General features: G+C 38.0%; 1 protein-coding gene across 1 annotated transcript in view; it reads left to right on the top strand.

Annotated features, from left to right (window-relative positions):
• The first annotated feature begins 778 nt into the window (after nucleotides 1-778).
• Nucleotides 779-15,525, top strand: part of Apool (apolipoprotein O like) — a 62,837-nt gene continuing 48,090 nt past the window's right edge. Inside the window, exon 1 of the mRNA XM_021153441.3 lies at nucleotides 779-864. Coding sequence (XP_021009100.1) covers nucleotides 850-864 — 15 coding nt within the window. The 5' untranslated portion in view covers nucleotides 779-849. The remainder of the gene's footprint in view (nucleotides 865-15,525) is intronic.

Genomic DNA, 15,525 nt, shown 5'->3' with positions numbered 1-15,525 from the left:
GTGACACAGAGAGTCCCTGTTGTGGTATGTTTGTTTTTTTCATTGTTGGGACCTACCACTCTCTGTTCCTGATATTATTTTTGCATAGACCACTTGCCTATATTCCTCCTGACTTTCTTCAAATCACCCTATCAGTGCCTTCAATCTGTATGAACTAGAAAACTTCATTCCTTCTCAACAGATACCTTCTACTTTTACACTTTTAATAAATTTTATTTACTCTCTCTGTGTGTGTGTGTGTGTGAAATTTAGGTCATCCGGCTTGTCAGCCAGTAGGTACTTCTTACAAGCTGAACCGTCTTGTCAAGGTTCTATTTTCTTGAATAGCGTTGAGGCCTTTCTAAAATTTCTTTGTCATTTTCTCCTGGTGCTGTATATAGGTTTTGTAGTGTACTGTGAGCAACTTCCCGACAGAATTGGTGCTTAGTGACAGTTCTAGAATGAATGTAATTGAATTGCCCCAAAGATTGCAGTGGTGACCTGCTCTTGTGACTGACTATATGGTTGTTTATTAAGGCAGTTGAGTTTTAAGTTCTTATCTAGACGAATCCCGTAAACACCCAGTCATTCACCTAAGAAAACAATTTCTAGTTGGAGTGTGGAGACTATTCTTAGAGGTTAGATGTATGAGGACTGGAATGTCAACCGCAAAAATAGGCCCTTTGCTCTGAAGAAGTGCTAACCAATTGACTTTGGTGCCTACAAAAGCAGCGGCAGGAGGGCAGGGAAAGGGCAGGGCCAGCGGACTCCCAGCGTAAAGGGGCGGGGCTATGGTGACGCAAGGCAAAGTGAACTGCTTTGTCCCTCTGCGCTCTCCGTCTGAAAACTTGAGCCGAGAGGGTCATAGGTATGGCGGCCTTTAGGGTAAGTGAAAAGAAACTTAGTTTTCCACTCCCTGCTCGCTCTGAGCCTAAGCATTACAATAATTATAGAAGGGACCGTCTATCGTAACTCATGGAGGGAGCCCCTCAGCAAGTGGCGGACTGGAGATGAGACTATGAGGATCGGAATCTTTAATCTTTGCAGTCACAACAAACCTCCCTTGCCTCCTCCTTAATCCCTGCGATTAACTGTTTACTCCGCGGGGCTTTAGTCCGGCAACCCGCTGAGTGAGTGCTGAGAAGGGCCTGACCACTAGTCTCTGGAGAAGGAAAACAAAACAAAAGGAAACAAAACAAAACAAAAGTTTGGCATCGTCTTGGTGCGCGGGGCGGGGCTCCCAGACCGGAACGTAAGACTTCCTTCAAAAATTAGCTGTGGGCAAAACAGACAAAAGTAGAGATCTTTCAGAATCTGTGTTGTGAGTGGGATTATACATAGTGTTATTTCCTGTCGAATAACCAGTTTCTTTGGAGTTTTATGAGAACAGGTGCTTTTGTGTAGAAATCGGGGTAAAGGAAACAAGTCAGCTGACTCGGGTTTCAACATCAGTTTACAAATACTTAACGCGTGTATTTTTTTAAAGGTATGTAATGACTCTGTTAGGCTTGAAGGCTATAAGAGTGTTCTTAATTCAATCAGAGGACATTGACTTTTAATATTTCCCATTCTTCACTGCATTTCTCTAGTTTGGGACCTCATACTTTCTTTTGAACTACGGACCACTCTCTTAACTGACTCTACTCCCTCCATTGCTCTGATGGAATCCATTTTCTCCTGTGCTGCCATAGTACTTATATCAAAATGAGACTCTGCCCTGCTACTTTAAAGCCTTTATAGACACTCCATTATCAGCTCTCAGGGGTCAGGTTACCCTTCTAGATAACAACACTTCACCTAGCCTCTGCACTCCAGCTTCCTCTCCTGTCATCCAAGAATCCTCTCCTCTGTACTTAACTTCCTACTTTATCTCTTCATGCCCCATTTACCTGCTCTTTCTGCAATTCCTAAAGTGCCCTTGCCCATTCTTATTTAATTTCTAGCATGCATGTCTGACCAACCTTTTGATAATGCAACCCCACATCACAATCAAGTTACCAAAAAAAAAAAAAAGCCCAAAATAATATTTTTACAATGTTTAAATAGTTTACAATTTTGTATTGGGTAGGGTGTGGTGTGTAGGCCATTGGTAGGAGATGCTTGCTTCTTTTGGTAAACACAGAATGGCTCTTCTAAGTGTGTGTCCTTGACAACTATAATGATCCACATGAGATAGTTTTTGACAACCATATTGGTAAGTCAATTAAAACTTTTAAGTCCTTTCTTGGTGGCCAAACCATGAGCAGGGCTGTGGTTCTGAAAAGTTTCTTGGTCCCCAAGTTCAGAAATACACAGTTTTAAAATCAAAACCCAGAAAGATGCATCAAAGTTAGATGAAGGTCAGAGTAACCCTGAAACATTTATCCCTGGTAGAACATAGTAGTTACTTTAGCTATAACTTGCCAATTATTTTGGCTAATACATCTGGCCCATGGTCAAAGCTGTGGAAGTCTCACATGTGTTGGCAAGGCATATGTGACCACTGGGGAATCAGATAAGGGTTGAGAATTATTTAAGCAAACATAAAATGGAGTCAGAACAGGATGGTGTCACCTTAGTCATTTCATTCCCCAATTTTTATTTTAAAGTTATTGTTAAATTTTTGATCTTGACTAAGTGATAAATACTAGTTCCTGAGTATCATTAGCCTAACTGAGGAAATTTTCTATCTGATGAACTTTAAAAGACCATTTATTATATAAGGCTCTAGAGCAAGTCTCATAATAAGGGGGAGTAAGGGACCAGGCAAAACAATGAAAACTATTGTGAGTCATGGGTTTTAATAGTTTTCTGGTACCAGAAATTATTTCATTCATGTTTTTGATTTAAAATAATTTTTGTAAGTTTTTTTCTTAAATGATAATGTTTGACTTGTTAGTATAGAAGCAACAAGTCTCCCTGACTGTCACACAACCTCTCCTGGTTTGGAGAACTGTTTCTGTCAGAGTATCTGATCATAGCATGTATTAAAGGAGAACCTGAAGGTACCTGGTGTCTATCTACTTGACAAATTATCTGTTGTAGGCTCTCTCTTTTTTTTTGATTAGAGCCATAGTGTACACGGCTACTGCCTATCTATCATCATGGGAAAACCGAGAGGGGTAGACCCCTGTACCTCTGGTTGGCATATATTTCCAATTGTGCTCATGGCTGAGGATACAACTCGAGACAGTGGCTGCTCAAGTGCTATTAGCAAGGTGAGATGCATGGTCTAGGCGATTTCTCCAAATAATTGTATAGATTTCCTAAGGAAACTGACTTTAGGGTTAAAGTGTATTCCAGATTCCCGGTACTGGGCCACCCTTGTTGACCGAGTGTTGTCACTTCTGGTTTTGGTCCCAGGTCAGTTCTCAAACCACCCCAACCCAGCATCTTAGAATTTGATTATTGACCTCTGAAAAGCTTATTACCTTAAGCTGCTGTTTTCTGTATATCCTGGTATCCATTGTTCTTTCACCAGCTTGTTTGAAGATTAAATATTTTGCAGTTTTAATGCCAAGTCCTGGCTCTGAGTTGCATCTACAGCAGCTCCTGCAAACTATCAGTTGTGCCCAGGAGCACCAACAGCAATCATGAGAGTTATCCATCCAGAAGATCAGCACCAACCAGAGTCCAATATTGGTCTAAGTCACCGGAGCTCCAGAGTCATTGTGAGTTGAGGCGTTGGCCACTAGCTGAAAGATGTCTGTCTCTTGGTTATCCTCTCAGCCTTGGTGGTCTGTGGTGGTTTGGTGCCCCATAGCACTGGACTGTGGACTGTGGTACTCTGTGGTAAGCCCACTCTGCTGCTTTTGGAGATGTTGTAGCACACAGTGTTAGTCAGCTACTGTGCAGTAGAAGGAAATTGGAGGCTTCTCTAGCAGTGACATTTGGCTAAGACATGGATCTTTTGCTCCTTTCCTTTTGCTGAGAAAAAGTCCTTCTGTGGAAACCCCTTGTCAGCTGTCATATGTTGTCTTTCTCACATTATCCTTCAAGCAGGAAGCTAGAAATTTGAATGTAGATGTTTTTGTAGAGAATCCCTTTGAAGTATAAAATAGTTATCATGGATTAACCAAAGCTGCTCTAGCCACACATGATGCCTCATGTCTTTTATCTCAGCACTCAGGAAGCACTCAGGAAGCAGAGATAGATTGCCGAGTTCAAGGCCTGCCTGGTGTACAGAGGCCTATATAGAGAAAAAGAAAAGGAAAGCTGTCCTTCTATCCCTGCTCCATCCCTGCCATGTGGTAGGAAATGTCATCATCACCTTCATCACCTCCTCCTTTTCTTCTGTGTTCTCTTGTCTTTCTCCTTTTCTTTTTAACCCATTGAAATAAGGGCCATTCAGTGAAGTGTGGGTATAGGTGTGGAGTCATCCAGTGGAGTATGGTCTGCAGACTTGGGGTTAGACCACTGAGGAAAACTGACTCTCCCCTTCCCTGCAGTCAAACTCTCCATGGCTCCTTCTTAGGGCTGAGGAGGTCCTCTCTCATCCTTGCTGGAAGTTTGACTGGCTTGATCTTAGGTAGGCAAACAGAATTTTTGAATTCATGAGTACTAGGACATGCATCCAGAAGATGGTTCCTGGTGGCTGGTCATCTTTTGGTCTTTTCAGTCCCACCTTGCAGTCCTTCCTGGAGTTTTTGAGGCATAGGGGACAGTGGGTGTGATGTAGATACTCCTTTTGGAGCCAAACATTTCATAGATACTTGCTTTTCTCATGTGGTAGATCTATTTTTAGTTTTTTGAGGGACATCAGACCAATTTTCAAAGAGACTGACGTAGTTTATACTAACACTGGCACTCTATAGGGTCCTTTCCCCTCACAGCCATAGCAGTATTTACTGTCACCCTTGGATGACGGAGTCACTTCTTGGATGTCACTGTGACTGGAGTGAAGTGAAATCATGGAGTGGTTTAGATCTGCATTTTCCTGATGTCTATGGGTGCTTAACAGTTAAAGATGCTTTCTGGCTATCTTTAGTTCTCTTGAGAACCTTCTGCTCAGTTCCATAAGTCATATTTTAAATGGGTAGGTTGGGTTATTTGTATATTCTGGACTCCCAGAAGTGGTTCAGTCCACAGCTTAGGTGTACATTGGCTCAGTAGGTAAAATACACACATCAAAAGTCATAACAAACACTAACTCCAACTGCCCAGGTCTTGTTGGGAAGACACATGCAGTATAAAAACCAACACAGCATTTCCCCCTCAGGCCAGAACATATTCCCATAGTTTCTCTACAGGCTTTTATTTTTAATTTCAACCCTTTGAAGTTGACTATTTGAAATGCTGATGAACAAGGACCAGACTGTACAAGTACATTTTTGCTGTTTATTGTACTTGGGCTTTTTTGTTGTTGTTGTTCAGTTATCACAGGTTTTTCCAAGAGATCGAGTTTTGCAGGAAAATACAAGTTTGTGTATGTATGTGTGTGATTTCCTTTTTCAGTAAAGTATGTGCTTTTCATTTTCTAGTATAATAAATGATACCATGGCTGAAAGACTTTCTTTTTCTTTTTAGTGGATTTAATGATATTTTATTCTTTTAGAGATGATTCACTTACCCACTACTTCAGGAAGAAAATAAGCACCCTGATTTATACAGGTCCTCTGTTAGTGACTCATTGGTGATTACTCTAAAACAGGGCACTCTTGTCTGAGACTTTTATGTTGCTGCCAAGAAATAGCTCCTAGGCTGCATCTCTAAGATGAGGCATGACTACCTTTTTTTTTTCTTGTCAGTTTCAGCTAGAGAAAATAGTAGTGTATCTGTTAAAGTCGGAGATGAGTTTAGTGGCACTTGTTATTATCACAGACTTTATTATCCCTGGAAAATAGTCTAACATACATAGGGATATAGTCCAGAATTCAGAAAAAGGAAGTAAGATGCACTTTCATGAATAGGAAAGATAGGCTGTGCCTCTTCTTTATGACCCAAAGGAGCATACATCAGTGAAAATGATATGATCATTAACTCAGTCTACTGAAGAACTTTCTCACAAAGATGTTATTTAAAAAAAGTTTCATGAGAATGATGCTGTATTTGCCTCATTTCATTTTATTGCAGGTCACAGATACACTGCTTGGGGTTGCTTGGTAATGAGTTTTAGAAAGGATTTTAGCTATAGGAGTGGCTAGACCAGAAGATATATTGTGGAGATCTTATGTTTTGAGATATAAATTCTCATACTTAAAATGCTGATATGTCTGTTACATGTCCCTTACTTGTAAAACTAATCACTTACCATTTTATATTATATCTAATAATCATTAGTTTATTTTGGAGCAGCTCTTGATCTTTCAAGTTAACTTCTGTTCCACCTCCTCACTTCTAGTTCATCAGTCCTGTATGCCTCTATGTTTGTTTCTGTCTGGAGTGTACACACTACTTCTGTAGAGAAATCACCCAGAACGAATACTACTGATAAATGTAGTCACAGTTCTCCCTTCTCTACTGAAAAGACAGATATTGGGTAAAAAGAACTAGTAAATAGAGTTTAAAGAAAGAATTGAAAAAATACAGGTTGGAACAAATGATAGCAGGAAAATAAAGAGTGGAGGAAGTAATTGATTATAAAAAAGAACAATAACAATTAAGAAGAGGTGGGTAGTCTGTCTTTTCCTTTAGCTAGGTCAGTGAAATACAACTCCGAATTGTTCTCTACACAGATCTAGTGATCAGAGTTTATATGTGGCATTGTGGTAATATATTTCCCAAAGGGTAAATGGAAATGTAAAAATTAGGCAAATTAAAACTGGAAAGTAGATGAAGGAGAGTCATTCAATGTGTCCACAAGCCACATTAAGGGCAAATCCATTCAGTTATCCCCCCATGTCCTTTTTCAGGATCCTGAAGTAATGTCGAGTTTAAACAAAGGACCAGGGATATATACACTTAAGCACGCTTAGTCAAGGTGTGGTCCTGCCCAACACTGACCCATTCATATGGGCTTCAGTCTTATGTAAGGTGGTCTCAGCAAGTTGTTAGAACTGTGTGAAATCTTTTTCTAGGAGACAAGTTTCCCACCTGACTGAGGCCTCTTTCTTCTCCAAGCTTGAGATTTCCTGGGAGAAATTACCATTTCTTTGGGGTCTGTTGTTTGAATAGTTTTATATTCAAATTGAAAGGTATCCCTTTAGAATGTCATCATTTCTTCTAGAGTGGTTACAACAGTCTCTTTTCACTACTGTTCTTTTGGCCTCCAGAAAATGTTATCTATTTAAACAATATTTAAGCAGTTATACTATAAGTCTACTTTCCCTAGGAAACTCACTAATGAAAATTTGATTGGTGATTGTAGCTAAAAGTACATTGAGCTGAATAGAAAATAGTTATTAAAGTATGTATTTGATACAATTTAATTAATTTTACCGAGAGATTTTTCATGTTAGATGCAAAGGTGAATTCTCTCTTTAGTAAATAGTCATTATCTGTTGGCACTAGCAGGCACTCCCAAAGCACCATTGGCAATACACTTACTAAACTCTATCCTACTCTGATAGACTAGCTCATATTCTACTGGCTCACTGAGAAACATCTCTTATTTGTGGGAAGCAATGATCTGGTACTTACAAATACGTAATATCATCCTTTTTAAATGCATCCAATCTCTTTTCTGTGGAGTAGCCATAGGATTTGGGAGGTCATTCTAGTAGGGAAGATGAAGGTTGTCTATGCACTGAGAGGAGAGTATGCTTTACCTCTTTGAGGCCTGGAAAGATTCATATAGCTAGAGTCAAAGGGTATATGGGCAGAGATGAATAAAGAAAGTGGTAATTTAGAAAGACTGATTTAGCAATCTTATATCGCTTATTTAATTGCTTTGAAATTTTCTAACATATGAACCCTACACTGAAAACAACTTGAAAGTCATCTCTTTGAGCATTTCTGTCTATTCAGACAAGTAGAATGCTTTCAGTGTTCATTTGCTAAATCTCTATGAGCTGTGCAGAGCTAACTTTTTTCTTGCATATAATACACATATGTTTATATATATGTACAAAATATGGCCTTCAGGACTTTAAAATAAAATTGCTGGTTTTGACAGTATATATACTATTTGTCTGACCTTGATAACAATAAACTGAATAAAGTTGAGTTATGCCAATCTTGTGCCATTTCTGAAGGATTCCAAGTATATCAAATATGTATGTTGTTTTTTTTTTATTTTTGTACTTCTTGGATTTTTATTTATCTAAGATAAATTTTCAAGTGCCACTCAGTAATTACTGTACCACCATTTGTGGTCATAAAAATGTTTAGAAATTCTAAAATAATTTAGTACTTTTATGTAATATTTTAATTAAAATATTCAGTGTTTAAAATATGTTATTATTCTGGTACAATTATTGAATTATACAGCCACATTAAGCTGGGCTGTTTGTTCTGGTTATCTTATGATTGGCCTTAAGTGCTAGAGCCTTAATTTTTATGCAAATTACATCTCACATGTACCATGTAATTCCCATCCATCTTCGACTAGGGAGTTAAATCCATTCTTCATCACTCACTCCCTTCTGTTTTTCAGTATTGCTAATTGAACTATGCTGTGGCTGTTAGAATATTTATTTAAATGAAGTAGACTCGAATGGAGAATTGAGCTCAGAGAGAACCTTAGAAATTGCTATCTTGAAAAGTGTTTTGATGTTGTTTTCTTTTTCCCCCGTAAATGTGAAATGAATGTATACAACTTGTTGGCTTTATGGTCTGGCTGAGTGATGAGTGTAGTGAATAAAAGACAGCCTTTTCTGGGTTTGTACCCATGGGGTGGGGGGCTTCCCCTTCTTTGAGAAGAAGAGGAAGGGGTAAAGAAAGAGAGGAGGGTTGTGATGGTGGGATTGGGAGGAGAGAAGGGAGGGAGGCTGTGATTGGGATGTAAAGTGAGTAAATAAATAGATTGATAGAAAAAAGGCAGCATTTTCAGCAGTGATTTTTCAGTCCTTAAAGGATCTTGCAGAGTGCTTATATTTATTTACTTATCTGATCCTTTCAGAATAGTATATATACTTTCTGCATTATTAACATTCTTTATTATGCATAGTTGGCATTGGAAAATGTTAATTATGTACTACTTTTCCCTCACAATGTATTTTATTAAACCACAGTTACTATTTTGTAAGTGCGTTCATCCTCAGATGTGCCACACATCACTACTTGCTGTTAATGTCCTCTAATATTTAGATCTCAAGAAAATACCAGCTTCTGTGCACATTCTAAATGGCATTTAAATGTAGGTAACAAAGCAGAGAGATGAAAGAATCGAAGCTCGCTTGTGCTCTCTCTCTTTTTCTAATAGTGGAAAACAGAAAAATGATTTATTCAGTATGGTCATATCAAGAAGAGGGAGAAATAAATCTAGGGAAATCCTATGTGTTCATCCTCAGAAACTCTAAGGTCTATGTTGGGGGCCTGACGTGAGATTAAAGTTTAAATAGAAGGCCAAGGATTTCTGCATCTAAGCAATTCCAGAGAAGGTGTGGTCCTGCCTACCATTGACCTATCCTTGCCTGGGCTTCAGTCTCATCATTAAAAGAAGTCCAACAAAGTTTGGAATCATTTTCCAAGACACAAATTCTCCTTCTAACTGAGGCTTATTCTTTCTAGCTTGAGATTCTTGGGGAAATCCCCATTTCTTTGGAGTTCATTGCTTCAGCTTTCTTTTCTGAAAGTCAGATTGAGAAACACAAGTGTCTTTAGAATATCTTCATTTTCTGCCATGCCAGTTGCAATTCCTAACTCTCTGTTTTAATGTCTTGGAATTTGTCTCTTTGGAACAAGTGTAATAAAAGAATGCAAGTAAGGACCAGCTTTAAAACAAACTTAGTGTCAGGAGGGTAGCAGTACATGAAAACCATTTTTAAATAACCTGTTGGCTTTTAGTTACTCTTAGAGGGATGACAGAGCAACTTCATTTTGTTCATTTAAGATAGGGTGTCATCATGAAGCTTAGGCTGGCCTCAAACTTATGGTCTTCCAGTTTCAGTTTCCTAAATGGTGGGATTATGGGAAAGTGCTGCCACAACCAGTGTGACTTTATTTCAGTATTTATAGCTTCCCTTTTGTCTCTGAATAATATCCTCAGAAGACTTAACTGATTATCCTTCTGGGATTATTCTCCATTGCCCCATGAAGTCAGAGGGAAAAATGTTCTAGTTTGTCTGGATTGATGCCGCCCATATGGAAAATTAAGTGCCAATAGAATTAGTGCCAATAACCCTTTCTGCTCAGTTTCTACTTTCTGGCATACCTGAAGTTCATTCTCCTTATCTTGCAAGTAATGTCCTAGCATTTCAAAACTGTTCAGGATCATTTGTCACAGCTGTACTTCTGTAGAATGTTGATAGTTTAATATGGCTTTCCAGAAAACAACTATTTAGTAAACATCCACAGTTAACTATAAGGCTTTACAAAAACACAGCTATCAAGAGTAAAACTATTTTCAAAATTAATTGTAAATAGATTTATAAATATCCAATACATGTTAATCTTTATAAGGTTTACGTAGTAGTAGTATGAGACATCTATACATATACAACACTCAATGATAACTAACATAATTATACAGAAGTACTATATGGAAACTATTTCTAAACCAAAATATAGAATCTTTGGTTTACTAGAATAAATATATAGCACTGACAATCAAGCAAAATCTCTTACAGATTTGGGAAACAGTGCTAGTTATTACAAATAGGTTATATATAAATATATCTCACTACTAGCAAAATAATCATCAGAGTGTATATTTTTTCCATGGTTTAATTAGCAAGATTGTCCACATGGCTATTTTAATGAACTTTTAAATTTGTAAGACACTAAGAGGTCAGCATTGTACCATACACATAAGGGAACCATTGTATCGAGAGTGGGAGGATTCTCTGAAGGCCCATTATTATCTATTCTAAAGAGATGCCAGTTGATTTCAAGAGTCAGCAGCTAAAGGGACTGAAGACAAAAATGTTAGCAAGGTCCAATTTAGCAAGAAAAGATTCCAGTGCTTTTATAGATTGTTTCTTTGAAAGAACACAAATGAAGCTATGTAGGTAGGAAGAAATTTTTTGGCATTTGGAACAGCCCATTCACCTACCAATCAAGTAATTTATTCATGTTTATTAAATACATACATCCTACTTGATGCTGTATGTGTCAGTGACCAAGACAAATATAAGCTTTATTAGTTATTAGATATTATAGAGAAAGAAAAGATGTTTTTCAAAGTTTAAAAATGCAGGGTGTGTAGAGGACACATTTTAGGGTAATGTTATCCAGTCAGGGGAGTCTTTCAGGATAAAAGAAAAGGTTGGGAAGAATGTCATTGTTACTCCTCTATAATCCATAATCTGTATGTGTTGTCTCTTATTCTTTTTAAATTTTTTATTAGATATTTTCTTTATTTACATTTAAAATGTTATCCCCTTTTCTAGTTTCTCCTGCAAAAACCCCCTATCCTTTCTCCCCTCCCCCTGCTCCCCAGCCCACCCACTCCCATTCCTGGCCCTGGCATTCCCCTGTACTGGGGCATAGAACCTTCACAGGACCAAGGGCCTCTCCTCCCATTGATGACTGATAAGGCCATCCTCTGCTACATATGCAGCTAGAGCCATGAGTCTACCATGTGTTTTCTTTGATTGGTGGTTTAGTCCCAGGGAGCTCTGGAGATATTGGTTAGTTCATATTTTTGTTCCTCCTATGGGGCTGCAAACCCCTTCAGCTACTTGGGTACTTTCTCTAGCTAATTCATTGGGGACCCCATGCTATATCCTGTGGATGTCTGTGTGCATCCACTTCTGTATTTGTCAGGCACTGGCAGAGCCTCTCAGGAGACAGCTATATCAGGCTCCTGTCAGCAAGCTCTTGTTGGGATCTACAATAGTGTCTAGGTTTGGTGGTTGTTATGGGTTGGATCTCCAGGTGGGGCAGTCTCTAGATGGTCATTCCTTCAGTCTCTGCTTCACACTTTGCTCTGTAACTCCATCCATAGGTATTTTGTTCCCCATTCTAAGGAAGAACGAAGTGTCCACACTTTGGTCTTCCTTCTTGAGTTTCATGTGTTTTGTGAATTGTATCTTGGGTATTCTGAGTTTCTGGGCTAATATCCACTTATCAGTGAGTGCATATCATGTGTGTTCTTTTGTGATTGGGTTACGATATCCTCCAGATCCATCCATTTGCCTAAGAATTTCATAAACTCATTGTTTTTAATAGCTGCGTAGTACTCCATTATGTAAATGTACCACATTTTCTGTATCCATTCTTCTGTTGAAGGGCATCTGGGTTCTTTCTAACTTCTGGCTATTATAAATAAGGCTGCTATGAACATAGTGGAACATGTGTTCTTCTTACATGTTGGAGCATCTTCTGGGTATATGCTAAGAAGTGGTATAGCAGTAGTACTATGTTCAATTTTTCTGAAGAACCACCAAACTGATTTCCAGAGTGGTTGTACCAGTTTGCAATACCAACAGCAATGGAGGAGTGTTCCTCTTCCTCCATATCCTCACCAGCATCTGCTGTCACCTGAGTTTTTGATCTTAGCCATTCTGACTGGTGTGAGGTGGAATCTCAGGGTTGTTTTGACTTACATTTCCCTGATGACTAAGGATGTTGAACATTTCTTTTAGGTGCTTCTCAGCCATTTGGTATTCCTCAGTTGAGAATTTTTTGTTTAGCTCTGCACCCCACTTTTAAAAGAGTAATTTGGTTTTCTGGAGTCTAACTTCTTGAATTCTTTATTCTCAACAATTAAAGATCCTCTGATGGAATCACCATGCCTGACCTAAAGCTGTACTACAGAACAATTGTGATAAAAACTGCATGGCACTGGTACAGTGACAGACAGGTAGATCAGTGGAATAGAGTTGAAGACCCAGAAATGAACCCACACACCTATGGTTACTTGATCTTTGACAGAGGAGATAAAACCATCCAGTGGAAGAAAGACAGCATTTTCAACAAATGGTGCTGGCTCAACTGGCAATTAGCATGTAGAAGAATCAATCCATTCTTATCTCCTTGTATAAAGCTCAAGACCATGTGGATCAAGGATCTCCACATAAAACCAGAGTCACTGAAACTTATAGAGGAGAAAGTGGGGAAAGGCCTAGAACATATGGGCCAGGGGAACAATTCCTGAGTAGAACACCAATGGCTTGTGCTACTGTAAGTTCAAGAATTGACAAATGGGACCTCATAAAATTGCAAAGACAAAAAGGCCACCAGATTGGGAAAGGATCTTTACCAATCCTAAATCTGATAGGGGGCTAATGTCCAATATATACAAAGAACTCAAGAAATTGTCTCTTATTCTTATCCAGGATAATGTCTAGGTTGTGGCCATGGAAAAGCTGTGCATGTTCTGGCCTGCAAGGCCCATTGCTCAGAATGTCTCTGGGTGGCTGAAGCCTGTTACTGTCTCTCTTTCCTTACTTGGTTGTTTAGAAGGCACTGTGCTGAGCAATAACACTTGTTGGTTATTTTGCATGTATGAAGCTTACATGCTTTTAACACTGTCACTTTGTATATTTTATGTAATATAAAGCTTAGGTGTACAGTATATGTGCTTGTAGTCACAGATAACATTAGGCATCAATTTTAGTAGAGTCAAATTAAATTAGTTGCTTACAACCTAGTCATTTTAAAAGAGACAAATTCATCCTGAAATGAACTTTGACTTTCTTAAGACTCTTTTCTAAGTAGTCACAAGTCTGAAACACAAACAGTAGAAAACATAAACAATTTTTAACAAAACATAAAATCTTGCCTTAAGTTCATCACAAAGAGCAAAACAATCTGTTTAACAACTTTTTGTTGATTTAGACACAAGAATTAGATTCTAGTTCTATATTGGTACCTTTCTATTAAGGCATTAACAAATTTGAAATATATGAATCTTATTAGTTCTCAAACTGTGGATTTGATTTTATAATTGCAGTGAGATATCAATTTTGTATTTTTTTAGCTTTGGTATAAATCTGTATTAAAGAGAGACTAGATTTCAAAAAGAAACATAACTATCCAACATTATCAAAGTTTTAAATTGTCAGGAATTAAAAAAATATGTATTTGTATATACTACGTGTGTGGACGTTGTCTGTGGAGACTAGAAGGCAGCATCTGATTTCTTGGACCCAGAAGTATAGGCAATTTTGAGCTGCCTGATGTGGGTTCCTGATGTGTGTGATGTGGACTTAACTCTAGTCCCTTTGAAGAAGAGCAGGACTTAATGTTAAATCACTGGGCCATGGCTCCAGCCCAAACATGGTTTTCTGCTGCACCAAGTGGAGGTAAAAAGCAGTTGGTGCTGGCTGAAGTAAAAGACAGGAAAATGTCCCTGTGGTAAAATGACTCTGGCAAGTGCTGGGCATTTCCATCTTTTCTCTCCACTTAGGATCAATACACTGTGAGTGGCAGATACCCCCGCAATGTGTCATATTTCCACTTGAGTGTTTGTTTTGTTATTGAACTTGGGGAGTCATATCCCGTGTCCTGGTTCAGCTCTCTGTCTTCTATAAGCTAGAAGAGTCACACTAATAGTTGAAAGCAGAAACAGATTTATTCAATGTGGCCACATTGGGAAGAGGGCCAAAGAGATCCAGTGAACTCACTGAAGTTCATATCCCAGAATTTGAGTTCTTGAAAAGCCACTGAATCAATGAGTTATAAAACTGAATATTTCTGTAGTTACAGGTATAATCGAGAGTAAGTTTTGGTTGTTATTGTTAAGTCAGTTTAACTCCAAATTCCAAACCTTTTACCAGCAGCACCTTAAATGATACTAGCTATATTGGATTATCATGAATATTTATAAACTCAGTGTATGCAAACTTCCTATAACATGCTAAGTGTTTCTCAAACACAGAACATAGTGTTTTCAGAGGACCTTTATGTCATCATAAGGCATACCATACTTCTACCAGAGAGCAAAGCCATTCTATATCCCATTTTAACTCACTGCAGTGTTTTTTTTTTTTTTAATTTTCTCACTGCTTTGTGCCTCCACAACCATCATTTGCTCGGTGTCTGTTCTCCTATTTCTTGTTTTTTTATGTTTTTCTTTCACTTCTTGAATAATACATTATTTAACGTAGGTTTTTTTTTTTTTTTTTTTTTAATAAAGATAGCCACTGGAATATGCTTGCCTGAGCCCTTTGACTGTTCCAGTTAGTTACTGGATGTTCAGAGAAAGATTTTTGTCCAACATATTTTAAATTATGTAGTCCTGTTTCCTTTCTTCTTCTCCTGGTTTTAACATTTTTCTAATGCCTAAAAGTTCTAGATAGCTGCTATCTTCCAAATATGTTATTTCCACACATGTGTTCTGTGTTGCTACTTGCTGTTACTGTTACTTAATGCTTTGGTTAAATGTTATATATAAAGAAGGAATTTTCCAAGGTGTCTGAACAGGAAAATGAATATCCTTTGTAATCATCCTATTTGATTTTTTTTCTAAAAATCCAATAAATGTTTTGTTTTATATCAGTAAAGGAAAATATTTTTTTCTTGAAGAATCACATTTTCTCCTTCCTTATTGTAGATGATTGGGATTGTAATTGATTATGTGTC

Source organism: Mus caroli, unplaced genomic scaffold, assembly GCF_978045245.1.
Source record: "Mus caroli unplaced genomic scaffold, Mus_caroli_1 scaffold_5, whole genome shotgun sequence".
Classification (NCBI taxonomy): domain Eukaryota; kingdom Metazoa; phylum Chordata; class Mammalia; order Rodentia; family Muridae; genus Mus; species Mus caroli.
Note: the sequence above shows the minus strand (reverse complement) of the source record. Positions and strands in the feature narration are given on the sequence as shown.